Here is a 13647-nt window from a genome sequence, read left to right as displayed (position 1 = left end):
CTGTAGTGACAACAGACCGCAAGGGATGATGGTCAAGCATGGGCTGATGGGAATTGTAGTTTTCACTACCTCCCGTTCGCTTCATTCGCCTGAGCAAATTTTCTCAGAAGACCTATAGTTTTACCGAGTCATGCGACTACGGTAAAATCAAAAAAAATTAATATTGCGGTATGACGGTATTTACAATACCGTTACATCCCTAGTAAATGCTGCAATCTAAATTTTGGTGTGGACTGATATTATGTTTCATTCCACTTCTAAACTAACTGTTGTTGTTTTTGTTTTTCCTTTAAAACTTAAACACAACACAGACCAAATACATCTAACAGAACCAAACACAACATGCCACTCGGACAGAAGGTTCAAACATAACTGGATTTTATAATCCACGTTGTTTTATTACCGTTTAATACTGCAGATCTTCATTTGTGTATGAAGGCGTACCGTGCCACTTTTTCGGCACCCTTTCGAAAGGGTACCAAACATGAGAAAGGGTACCAAAAGGTGGAGCTAGATGCGCAGCTGAAATCTATTGGTTTACAGAGATGCGTGATTCGCTTAAGCAAACAAGCCAGAATGAAAACAAAAAAACCCGCCATGTTTAAAATACACACACAAAGCTGAAAGATTACAGCGGAATTATATATACATATATGATAACAAGCCATAGTCGATCTGGGCTCAAACAAAACTTGTCGTCGTATTGATGAACAGCCATAAAGCCATGGAGTAGAGCAGAATCTACCGTGCCTCGTAGTTTTTTACCCGCCAGTATAAAGCGCGAGCGGTTTCGCTTTCTTGCTTGTGTTGGCCGCGCATCTATAACTGAAAAAACAAACTTCTTGAACTGATGATAATGATGTGCGCTTGATTATTGACATGCTTTTGAAACACAATCCTGTCAGACACTGACGAACGCGAGAGTGAAGTGCGCGAAAAAAAAAAAGCCAGAAAAAAGGGAGCACATTATTTTTTTAACAAACGTTTATGACGTTTGTTCTTTATTTCACTAGTCCAATTGTAATTTGCGGTATTACAACTACAAAAAAGGTCAATTTGCAATAGCCAATCTCAGTGCACGCGGCGAATGTGACATGATCGATGTGTTTGCGGAGGTTTGCTGTGGGTGTGCGCCACATGATTTCGGCTGGCAGAGTATGGCAATATTTCACTGACAATGTCGTAAGCGCAGTATTACAAATCGGGAACGCATTCATGTAATACTAGAGAGCGAATCTCTTTGCTCACATGCCAGTTTCCTCTGTTCGAGGACAAAACTTGCGTGCTGGCAGCTCAAATGTAAATGGTCTGCTCTAGCTCTGTCGACGCAAACTCACAATTTTTGTGTCTTGTGGTGGTTCCTCTTTTCTTGCTTTTGCTCTCCAGAGATGCTTCAGCATCCTGTAGTATTAAGAATAGCAAACTGATAAAATTAAATGGTGTAGTTTTACTACAGTAAAGTGTGGTGAATTGTAAAATAATATACCCAATATTGTAAAAAAAAAAATAAATACTACAGCACTGGGTTATTTGTTTATATTACACTGTCACCTTAGCAACTACAGTATTACCACAAAGGATTAATTGAAGAACTTTACTGTACTTTACAAAACACTGTACAGCAGAGACTAGTTCACTTTATTTTAGTTGCCATGATAAAATGGGATTGATGGTGAGATTTATTTGAAGAATGAATTGTACAGTAGTCTATAATATCTTATCAAGTTTTTCCTATTTTCGATCACAATTAAATTTCTGCTTGCGTTAGTTATATTAAAACATTTTTTAAATATTATTAGTATGGTGCACTTTTAGGATGTTTAATAAATGAAAATTTGTGCGGAGCAGTGCATATGTGAGTGAGGAAAATTTGCAGTTTTGTCAAACAGAGGAAATCGGTGCACAAGCAAAGAGATTCGCTCTCTTGTTTTACTTGAATGCACTCTTGACTTGTAATACTGTGCTCACAACATTTGTCAGTAAAATAACGCCATAGTGGAGCTAATTACATTTTTTGAGGTGAACAGTTTGCACGGCACCGCATTTGATTTGAGTTGAATATGAAACACTTCGAAGTGATTTTGTCTGAAAAAGGTACGTCTGCACAGACATCTTTATGATGCGTGATCAAAAGGAGAACCAGATGACCAATAATTCTTGGCTAGAAATTGCAACAGCCATGGGATAGGAGGAAAGTTTTTGTAAAAGTTTGAAAAAACCTGAGATAAGTTTGTTAAAACAAAATAAGAGGCCCCCAAAAACATCTTCAATGATATTAATGATTCTCTCTTTATTCATCTGATTTTACTGTTTCTTTTGACCGCCCCCTGTCATTCAAAAGAATATCTCAATAGCAAACACGGGAAGTATAAAAGCCTCGTCCGTATCATGAGGTGTGCAATGTGGCACCAGGCGAAAGTATAAATCAGCGTTGAGATGTTTCTTTGTTTATACCTACTTACAAAAAACTAAATGCAAACCAATAATGATCATTTTTGCTGAAAATAAGGGCAGAAATTATCCCTAATTGTTTGCCTTGTCTTTATCGGTCAGATCATGACAACTTGAAGCATTTATTAGCGTGTGTGTGTGTGTGTGTGTGTGTGTGTGTGTGTGTGTGTGTGTGTGTGTTTCTTTAGGTTTTGACTTAAAAGTAATGGTGTGAACACATAAGGAACCAAAACAAAATGCATAATTTTCATTTTTGATAGACAATCATTCGAAAACTGAAATTATTGTGTGAGCACATCCTAAAATCAGATCTCCCTTTCTTTCAGGAGAATAAAGGGACCAATGCTTGGTATTCTGCACAATTTCTACTGAAGACAGATGCATCTTTTTTCCCCCTTTTTTTTCTTTTTTGTTTGTTTTGCTGTAGTTTTATTTTTCACCCATTGCTTCAGGAGTTTGGAACTGCCATTTGTTAAATGTGATCAGCTGCCGCAGGTTTTTCAGGGCCAGTATAAATCATTAGGCTTGTTGTTCTCTATGGACTCACCAAGGCAGCTTTACCCCTTTTTCCATTTGGAGCACAATAAGCCACTGTTCTTTGGACCCAGAGCACTGGCAAAGACCATTCACCGTCCATAACTGCTGTTCACAAAGATTCTTTTCCCTCTTTTATATACCAGAACAATGAAAATAGAAAATACTGGCAGGAGAGGGTGCCAAAAAAACACAGATGCCCAAGCTTTATTAGGAGTACCTTTTAGTGCTCCCCATCCATCACCTAATGTGAAAAGGTTTTTGCACGTTATATAATTTTTACTCAGAGCTTTACAGTTGATCAGGGAAACCCAGGGAGTTGGTTCAACACTCGTAATGGTCTTCTTGTGGTTGTTTACAGCCGTGTGTGTCTGTCCTCTTTCAACTTCAGCTTTTTCTTTGACTAACTTCTGACTCGACACAATGTCATCTTTCCCAAATCCTACAACCCATTCTTAAACAGTCCATGCATTTACATTCTCATTTCGGCTGTCTTTGTTTCAATAAGTGCCTTAATCTATTAACTACTTCCTCTGGGAGCACTGTAGGTGCGTTGTGCAAAAAACACTCTGTTTTGGTCTGGATTGTCAGTAAAAGATATTTAGATTGGCCACTGATTCTTTATTCGACCCACACATCTGTTGGAAGTGAACTCTACCTTCCTTCCCATTGGCTGGGTGAGCAATAGATGTGCTGTTTATGCAAACCCGGTACCTTATCTTTTTATTTGATAAGGTTTTTCTTTCTGAAATTTAGCCTGGAAGTTTTGAAAACTGGTTGACCGTTCAGGTTCATTGTACTACTTTTCCACCATGTTGAAGAAACAGTTTTTATTTTATAAAAACACAAATTAAATTATTGATCAGTTTCGGTCTTTCCCTGGTGGTGTCTAATGCACAGAAAAAGACAGTCTTTTACAACATATCAGCACAAATGCTGTGATGAAATGGCAGCTGTAATAAAGTTGGTAGCTCTCAAAGTGTAAAGTTCTGTGTCCCCTGTTGTATGTGTTGAATTGTGCTCTCTTTGCCATGTGTTGTATTGAATAGACGCTGTATGTTTTACTGCGAGGATTCATGAGAGAATGGCCAAAGCTTTTTTTGCTCCAAATGTTAATGCCAGCCTATACTGTCCCTTCTCTTTTAAACAAATTAAAGTCCAGCATATTCTCCAATTCTGTCTGTGTTCTTTGTGTATGTAGTTATTGCACTAGAGTGACATTTGCGAAACAATACAGAGTCAATTCAAGCAGTGAGGCTTTTGTTCTTTTTTTTTTTTTTTTTTTTTTTAATTAAGGAAATAAAAGAGGAAATTGTCCATTTAATCCTAAAATTGCACAGAGCAGAAGGAAAGTTCACCTCCTTATCAATGAGCTGTGTGAGATTATGCATTTCAGAAAATCATTTGCATTTGGATATTTTGCTTGCAATAGTGCAGCCCTGGAAGCTTAATCTGAAGTAGTTTGGAACACTATCATTTTACATTGCCATAATATAGATTTCTATAGTTTTTCACTTATTTTAATATTTCTCAAATATTTACCAGCAGATTATACTATATACAGAAAAATAAACCAGATTTGAGCCAGTTTTCCAGACAAGAGTTTTCCTGTTAAGTATAGTTACACAACTTTCAATCAAGGTAGAAATTAGGGAAGTTTTACAAGGTTTTAAACACTGCGTGAAATGGAAATGAGAGCCAAAATACCACTGGACAAAGATGTGCAAGTGTTTTAGAGAATTTAAGTTTCCAGATGCAACAAAATCAGTTCACTGGGGCTCATTGGCTAAAATAGAGCAATGTAACTGCAGACATCAATTTTTTAAGCACTTCAGCCTCTTTAGGAGGCTAAAAGAAAGCCACTTCTGAGAAAGGTCAACATTAACCCCTGTCTGAGGTCATGAAAAATGTGGAACTTTTCAGAAAATAATTTTGAATCTAAAATCCAGACACAGCAAGAAATGTTATAATTATTTCAGTTGTTTTTCAATTCAAATGAGTTATTAAAAAGTCTGCTGATTCTTCCTGTGTATTATTTGTTTCATATTTTACTTCAACATTAATTTAAATGTACTCATTTTTGGACTGATCAAGTTTTTTTTTTTTTTTTTTTTTAGAGACCGTTTTGGCTGGTACCGATTAATTACTGTATATGCAATAATATATTTTTGTCAAACATCTTATAGTAAATATTAAATATTTAATACTTTTAAATCTTTTGTTAAAAATATTTGTGAGGAGTGTACTCATGCTGATCACTGTATTTTTAATATAATCTTAAGTACTGATTATTGTTAATTAGCTATGTATTTAAGGTTGGGATGAGGATTGGCTAAAGAATTACTATTGTTATTACTATATTCAGTGAATGGAAAGCTTAAGGTCAATGAAGTTCTTGATTAAAATATTTTAATGCAGAAACAAATTTTTGAATCAAAAGGTTTACATTTATCGTTTGAATCCCACGTTTTTTTTTTAATTAAAATAACAAAAATACAGATATTCATGGTGAATTTTTGCATTTATTTAATTATTTACCTATTTTTTATTGTTTAAGCAATTTTAGTCGCTTTTTAAGACAATTTTATCAAATATATTTAACAAATGGCGATGATTAAATTAAAATATGAGAAAAAAATAAAAAACTTAATTGCCTCTTAAAATGTTTTAACATTTATTTGTACGTTTTAAGGCTTTCTTTTCTACTCTGAAAGACGGTTATTAAAGACAACTTTTTGATCAAAAATATGTGGTCGGGTTTTTGTAATTGTAAGGTATCGTCCTGTCGAGAAAACGCATGAATAAAGAGCACAAAAGCACATCTGAGCTCTTACCCTTGAGGAGTAACTTTGAAGGAGTGGAGAGAAAACGCGTCACGAACCGTCGTATTTCCTTCCTTGATGACCTCACGCGGACGCCAAACTCAGCATCCAATCACAACACAGTAGTGATGTCTTTCACCCAATCATCTACAAAAACCGCCGGAATGGGCGGGCCGAGACGTCAGTTACGTAGTTGCCCCTCGCATCCTACCGGTGCCTCAGCCGTATAACTGGACTGCATTGCTAAACGTGAGTATAGCACGAGGCCTGCTAATAGTTACATAAATTGATTTCACACACATACTATTAACCACTACATCATATATTAATACAAGCGGATGTTCAGATAGTATATAAAACGGCATTTATCTCGCTTCTCATTCAGATATGTGCTGTTTTTTTTTTCCCACAGCACAGTATGTTAGCGAGTTAGCTTGCATTAACCTTAGCGTACCTGCTATTTAGCCAATGAGGCGTGAATCAAGCTCCTCATGCTGGTACACTAGTTTTCTCACGTGAGTAAGATTCTAGTAGTTGTCCACACATAACCAACGTTCGTGACTAGGGAGCCGCAGGTTAACTACTTGTCAGATCTCTACACCTGGAGGAAAGAGCTTATCATTTGGGGTTTGGTAGTTGCCAGTTGTAGCAGAAATGTGTCTGTGGGAACTGTAGGAACTTGACCTTTAGCCCTGTAAGTGTTGTCAGTGCATCATTTTGGAGATAAGGATTATTTAACCAGTTGTTGTTCTGTTTTATTTTTCTTTCCATCAGCATGGGCAGTGTGTTGGCTGCCAGCTCCCCCAACCCACCACCAGCCTCAGGGGGTGGCACTGCCCCGGCTGGTGCAGGTTTGGTGACAGTACCTCCAGGTTTTACTATGCCCCCGGTGTCTGGTGTGCCACCCTCCTCGGGCACTCAGGGGCAGCCTGGAACAGACTCAGAATCCTCCCTTCCCAACCCTGGCACATTTGAAGAATGCCATCGCAAATGCAAAGGTTTGTCTGATGCACCTTACATGACATGGTTTGATTGTGTATTCTTGGTTTACCTAAAGTCTAACTGTCTTCTTCTCAGAGGTCTTCCCTGTGCAGATGGAGGGGGTTCGCTTGGTTGTCAACAAGGGCTTGAGTAATCACTTCCAGGTTAGTTGTGATCAAAGTTTAAATGGGATATTGGTAAAATCGGGAATTGCGATTTTGTTTTTTGTTTTTGTTTTTTATGATAAATATTACAACAGTAATACAATTTCACCAGATGACTTGAATATCTCTATTTTAAAAGATCGGTCACACTTTACATGAAGGTTCATTAGTTAATGCAATTACTAACATGAACTATGTATAAACAACAAAATGTACATAATTTATTAATCATTCAGCATTTACTAATGCATTATTAACATCACAAAGCATGGTTGTTAATAATAGCTAATGCACCGTCAGTTAAACTGAACTAACAATGAACAACTGTATTTTCATTAACCAACGTTAACTAAGAGGGACAAATACTGTAGTAAATGTATTGTTCATGTTCGTAAATGCATTAACTAATACAACCTTTATGTAAAGTGTTCCCGAAAGATTTTATTCATTTAGATGATATTTATTTAATAATATATATATATATATATATATACACACACACACACACACACACACACACACACACACACACACACACACATATATATGTGTGTGTGTGTATATGTATAAATGTCAATCAAAAGTCTTTAAGCCTTTTATAAGTAAGTTTGGACACCCCTGATTTAGATTGATTGGAATGATTTTAAAGCGGAGTGAACCATGCATAAAATAAATTAAGCAAATTACAAGCAAAGATAAATACTGTAGACCAAAAATAAAGGGAGCTTTAGGGTTTTATGGGGACTCAAACCATATTCATGCGCATAAATTGAATAATCAAATGTAAAATAGCACGCAAAGTGTTTCATTTATTAAGTAAAAACACATTTTTTCTCAAATGGTACAATTTCTTGTGCCTGAATACTTTAAACTCTCTTAAAACACTTAAACAGTCACAGCCGTTAAACACATTGTTAAACTGGCCATTATGGTTAAACTCTGTTTTGAACTGTGGCTCTTGAAAAATGATCCCAAGTCAACATTGCACATTGCATTTGACTATTGTGTATGCACACATGTGCAGCCTTAGTTTGAACAACTTTAAAATATTTATAATAGAAATCATAAATATTAAACTTTCAAAATAAAATTAAAACATAGTAAGTGACTGATTCAAGCTTCATCATTGTTTACATAGTTTATAATTATTGAGTTCATGTTTTTTCATTTTCTAAGATCTGAGGTGAATTATGCATTGTTGCTTTCAATTTTGCTATGAAATTAATGCGAACATATATTCTGACTTAAGTGAGAATTTCGTGACATTAAAGGTGCAATAGGAGATTTTGGAAAATGCTAACATTAACCTGATAGCACTAAAAGTCTATGTTCAACCCTTCAAATCACCATCCAAAGGCACGCCTTCTAGACAATATCACTACAATACATCATGTAAGGTTTACCTGAGAAAACTCAATAGTACAGTTAGTCATTACAAAACAAATGTTTAACTGGTTTTCTCTGAACACATTCGTGAACATGCCATAATGTTTTTCTGTGAGAACAGGGTGCACATCGTTACACAATTATATATTTTGACAGGCAGGTAGGAAAGCCTATCGTAATGTCTGGACTGATCGTTTTGATAGGATGTATTTTTTTTGGTCCTACATTTTTCACTGAATATAAAATCTCATATAAGTACATTTGAACCACTTCATTGAATATTTGCTATCAGGAAATGAAGAGACTTTTAACCAGAATTACAAAAATAGCTTCTGAAGACGATCGCCAATTGCACCTTTAATAAGTGTCTCACTTTGGATGCTGTTGTTCTTCAACTTTGTTTTAGAAATAGAAACTGTTCCTAAAATAGAAACATAAAAAAACCTTTTATTAACATGATGAAAAGATCTCTTCAATCACATAGCAGTGTCATTATGTCTGGTTAAGAAAGTGTAATTGCTCCTACACATTAGACTGGTAGTGTCTGAAGTCTTGATCTGCTTCCTCAGGTTAGTCACACAATTACTCTGAGCACATTGGGGGACTCGGGTTACAGATTTGGATCCACATATGTGGGAAGCAAGCAAACAGGACCTGCCGAGGTGAGGTGTTTTTATTGACACACTGACTGAAATTTTGTCAACTTTGTGTCTATTATTAGTGTTTTGAAATGTAAATATGAGTTGAGTGTTGCCATTTTCTCAGATTTAATCTCCTTTTTATGTATATAATTATTTATTTTCTGTCCCTCTCAGTCTTTTCCAGTCATGGTAGGTGACATGGACAACACAGGCAGTCTAAACGCGCAGGTCATACATCAGCTCACCAACCGAGTTCGCTCTAAAATTGCCATACAGGTAAGAACAGCTTTACAGTAATGTTTACTATTTCAAGTATCACATTTAATCAATTACAATTCAGTAGAAGTTACAATTTTGCACGACAATCCTATTTTTATTAGATTTCTAAAATTTGCTGAGAATTGCATCCTTTTTTGAACTTCAATTTTGATAGTTTGATTATTCTTCTAGAGACAGCTGTGAATAGTGATGAATGATGCACACTTCGGTATTAGTGCACTGTTAATAAGGGCCTGTGTGAATGATGTGTTACAGACACAGCAACACAAGTTTGTAAACTGGCAGTGTGATGGAGAGTATCGTGGCGATGACTTCACAGCTGCTGTTACCCTCGGCAACCCAGATGTTCTCGTGGGATCTGGTAACATGCTTTACATTTCTCATTGACCATGATGACTGACAAACTCCAAAAATTAATTCTGATTTTTATATCGTTTTCAAAATAGCATTACTGAAGTCTTTCAACTGTAATATGCTGATTTTGTGTTCAAGTAATTTTTGAATATTATTATTAGTTTTTCATTATTTCTTTATAAAAAGTAAAGTTAAAATAAAAGCAAATCTAAAAAAATAATAAAAAAAATTATTAGTAGTGAAGTCAACTGATTTACTTATTTTCATTTGAGCAACTGATGCTTATTATTTACCTAGGGCCTTTAATTCACTTTAATAGGTATCCTAGTGGCGCACTACCTCCAGTCGTTGTCTCCCTCCTTGGTATTGGGTGGTGAGCTGGTTTACCACAAAAGGCCAGGAGAGGAGGGCACCGTCACATCATTAGTGGGCAGATACACAGGTCATCATTTGCAGTGCTTTTTTTAAATAGCATTTTATTCAAGGTCTGTCAAAAAATCTTGAAGTACTGATTTGAGCTTTTTGTTTTTTATATATTATTCTCAGGTAGTAACTATGTCGCCACATTGACGGTTGGAGGAGCTGGAGCACATGCATCATACTACCACAAAGCCAATGACCAGGTGTTTCTAGAAATAAATACAATGATAGATCTGTTACTACTTCTAAGGCCCATGATCTGTTATACTCACTTTTTGAATGTGAACATCTCCACAGCTCCAGGTCGGGGTGGAGTTTGAGGCCAGCACACGGATGCAGGAAACAAGCGTGTCGTTTGGTTATCAGTTGGATGTACCCAAAGCCAATCTGCTTTTTAAAGGTAATAAAAGCCTTTTGATCTGATCGATTTGGGATAAAAATTGAATAGCAATATTTGTTATAAAAGCTATTGCAGGTTTGTTGTGCTTGCATATAGTACTGCACAGTGTGACAAGTTCTTTTCTGACTATTATTAATATTTTATTTCTAGAAAATCTAACCCTTATGTTATGTTGGGGATGTTGTCTTCCACTATGAAGTGCCTTTGAGTCTTAATTTGGCCATAACTTTTTGTTTCAGCAAATAGATCGATTTTTGGTGACAAATCTCATTGTGACATATATTTTGGGAAAATCTTTAAAAAATTTAATAAACTAGACAAACTGGGCAAATTTACTACAATTTTATTATGTTTGTTGTTGTTTTTGCCCAATTGAATTTTATTTAATTATGCATTCTTGATCGTGCTGGTTTTAAATGTTGGAACGTTGGTTTTTTTTCACTGTTGTTGATCAGTTCCAGTGCAAAAAAAAGTTTATTTTCTGGCTTTTATATTTAGTGTGTGAGAGAGGCTTTTTGCACACTTTGAAAAGCAAAACAAGCCTGGTTTATTCTCTATGTGTTCGCTTCAGTGCGTGCAGCAAATATGATGTTGCTGTGTTAGCGGAGATTCGATTTGGGTGCCCGCTACATGATTTGGGGTGTCAGAGTGCACAATTTTTTGAGACTCGAGCGAACAGTTCACGCGGCACCACATTTGATTTGATTTGAATATGAATTACTTTGAAGAGATTTTGTCTGAAACACGTACAACTGTACAGACTTCTTTATGATCTGTCCATGTGTGATCATATGGGTAAACAGATGACCAATAATTCTTGACTAGGAATTGCAACAGTGGGAAAGGGGGAAAGTTTTTGTTAAGTTTGGAAAAAGCTGAGGGATAACTTTGTTAAAGCCAAAAGAGGCCATGGCAAAAGTAGAGACTCAGGTACACAATTATAAAAATGTGTTTTTACACTGATGTAACTATATATTACCATTTTGAATTTAAAACAATTTGTTGCTTCATTTTAGTTTTGTAACTAATAAATTATTTCTTTGATAACAGGAAAGGATTATTTGAACCTATCAGTTTACAATAAATTGATGCCGCTTTTCTGGGCTTTATTGTTGATAATGGTCAGGAAAGTCTGACCATTATTGCCTTTTTAGCATAAGAAGAGGACAGATAGTAATGTGTGAACTGTGGAGCGGGCTAAACCTTACTAATCTTTTTAGTAAGTGTACTTTTTTTGCTTTTGTTCTTGCCATAATAAAAATATATTTGTAGAGCAACACGTTCTCGTCATTATTATTTTAGAAAACTGTCTTTGGTAAAACAGGTCTGAGATAAGAACAAAAGCAAGTGATGCATCCCTGTCTGATTAAAAAAATCTTAAATGGTTAAAGTTCTTTAATAAAATAATTTATAAAAATAATTAGTTAAAAATCTTCAATAATATTAATATGACGTAGTTCTGAAGACTTCCTGCATCTGTGTTTCTCCGTCTGATATTACGGTCAGTTTCTTTTGAGCGCCCCGTTGTTTTAATGAATGTTTTAACGACGAACGCATCAATTACAAAAGCCTCGTATGTTTCATGAGGTGTGTGTGCAGTCCGCGGAGGTTCGCGACAGCGTCAGGTGAAAGTATATATCAGCCTTAATTCTCTGAAAAAAATATGGAGTAAAAAAACCAGTAAGTGTATTTATGCACGCACATTATAATTTGCTGTTGTACTCCATATAAAAGCCAGAAACTAAGCTTTTGTGCAAAGGCCTATCCTAATGGTGCCAACCGATGATCAACAGTCAAAATGAAGTTTTACCTGATCCCAACAAAGGAAACCACTAACAATCATGAATGGAGAGGGCAAACGCAGCCTCAAACAGTAAATGGAGGAACAATTTAAATCTGATTCTGCACTACAACATCCTTGATCTTAATGTAAATTCTGAGAATGAACTGGTCTGACGTTTGCAATTTGGTTATCACATAATGGTTTAATGGTGCAGCTGTACGTTCAGGCTTGTTCTAGTGTTGAGCCTCTCTCCTCTTGTTCTCTCAGGTTCTTTGGACAGCAACTGGGTGGTGGGAGCGACGCTGGAAAAGAAGCTGTTACCCCTTCCTCTATCGTTAGCTCTCGGCGCCTTCCTTAATCACCGCAAGAACAAGTTTCAGTGTGGCTTCGGCGTCACCATCGGATAAAATGGCCATGGCCATTACAGATTCTCAACAGATACAACCCTCCGCCATGCTTGAATTGGTGCAGAGACACGGGGACATGGACCAACACCGAAACAGACTCAGAGACTCCCAGTATTAGCGCGTTAAACCTTCACAAAGGTGGACCAGGACAAAGAGCTCACAGGACTGTCCAACAGAGCTCTCTTCAATCTAAACGTTCAGACAGTCATATAAGGTTTGATTTTAAATAGCATACGAAAGACGTATGTCTGATATGTGCAACATTAAAGGTGTTTTGGAAGAAAGTAGTATCTGTAATCACACTGATTTGTTTGAAAACAGTTAGCAAATGTGGTGATGCCTTTTGTTTTTTAAGGGCAAATAATTTTTTTGGATCTGTAAACAAACCATTTATTTTGGTCTATATAAATGTGGTCGGGTAGTTTGTGCGTGTGTTTTTTTTATGTTTTTCATTTGAGGATTTAAATGATTTAATTTTCAGTAATTCGCTCGTCAACTGAAAATCCAATGCATGGGAAGCTCTGGGTTTGAGTGCTGGGTTGTTTAAGTCCCTTTGTCTCATGATTATAACTTGTCACACAGAAGTGTCTGAGACTTCAGACTATGGGCTCGTTTTCCTGTATTTGTCTTTTCGGGTCTTAGGCGCAGATTTGGGTGCTGGTTTCATAATGACCGGGCCTAACCTATCAGGCTGTCCTTTTTATGTGTCTCGACATGAAATGCGTCACTCTGAATTTTCCACATAAAAGAATTTCCAAAGTTTGTATTTTAATTAGTTCTACACAGTTCAAAGGTTCTTAGGGGGCAGTCGAAAAGGGTGGATGCAGATATACTGTAATAAACCTGTACAATTTAAACTGGTTTAAATGCCCAGAGGAGTATTTTCATGTCTCATGCTGATTTCATGTCGTTGTGACATGGTGGAGTACTATAAAACAGGCTTTTGGCCTGATTCTAATGGATTATTTTACAGTGCAATTATGTTGAATAAACATTCGATTGTGAAATGAGTTTGGAAGGAAATC

The 13647-nt window shown here is 36.2% G+C and overlaps 2 protein-coding genes across 4 annotated transcripts in view; both read left to right on the top strand.

Moving 5' to 3' along the window:
- ddx61 (DEAD (Asp-Glu-Ala-Asp) box helicase 61) overlaps window positions 1-4159 on the top strand; it is a 16930-nt gene extending 12771 nt beyond the window's left edge. The window contains exon 14 of the mRNA XM_001340824.8: window positions 2778-4159. The gene's annotated coding sequence lies outside the window, so the exon portion shown is untranslated. The remainder of the gene's footprint in view (window positions 1-2777) is intronic.
- Window positions 4160-6022: 1863 nt separating this feature from the next.
- On the top strand, window positions 6023-13629 carry tomm40 (translocase of outer mitochondrial membrane 40 homolog (yeast)). 3 transcript variants are annotated; one of them, XM_017351318.4, is made up of 10 exons: window positions 6023-6322; window positions 6582-6805; window positions 6885-6952; window positions 8908-9000; window positions 9154-9255; window positions 9514-9619; window positions 9932-10054; window positions 10159-10235; window positions 10330-10432; window positions 12483-13629. In XM_017351318.4, exons 1-10 carry the CDS (start codon window positions 6276-6278, stop codon window positions 12620-12622), a joined length of 1083 nt encoding a protein of 360 aa, XP_017206807.1. In that variant the 5' UTR covers window positions 6023-6275; the 3' UTR covers window positions 12623-13629.
- The last annotated feature ends 18 nt before the right edge of the window (window positions 13630-13647 follow it).

This window comes from Danio rerio, chromosome 16, assembly GCF_049306965.1.
Source record: "Danio rerio strain Tuebingen ecotype United States chromosome 16, GRCz12tu, whole genome shotgun sequence".
Taxonomy (NCBI): Eukaryota; Metazoa; Chordata; class Actinopteri; order Cypriniformes; family Danionidae; genus Danio; species Danio rerio.
The sequence above is the reverse complement of the archived record's forward strand: the minus strand, read 5'-3'. Positions and strand labels throughout refer to the sequence as shown.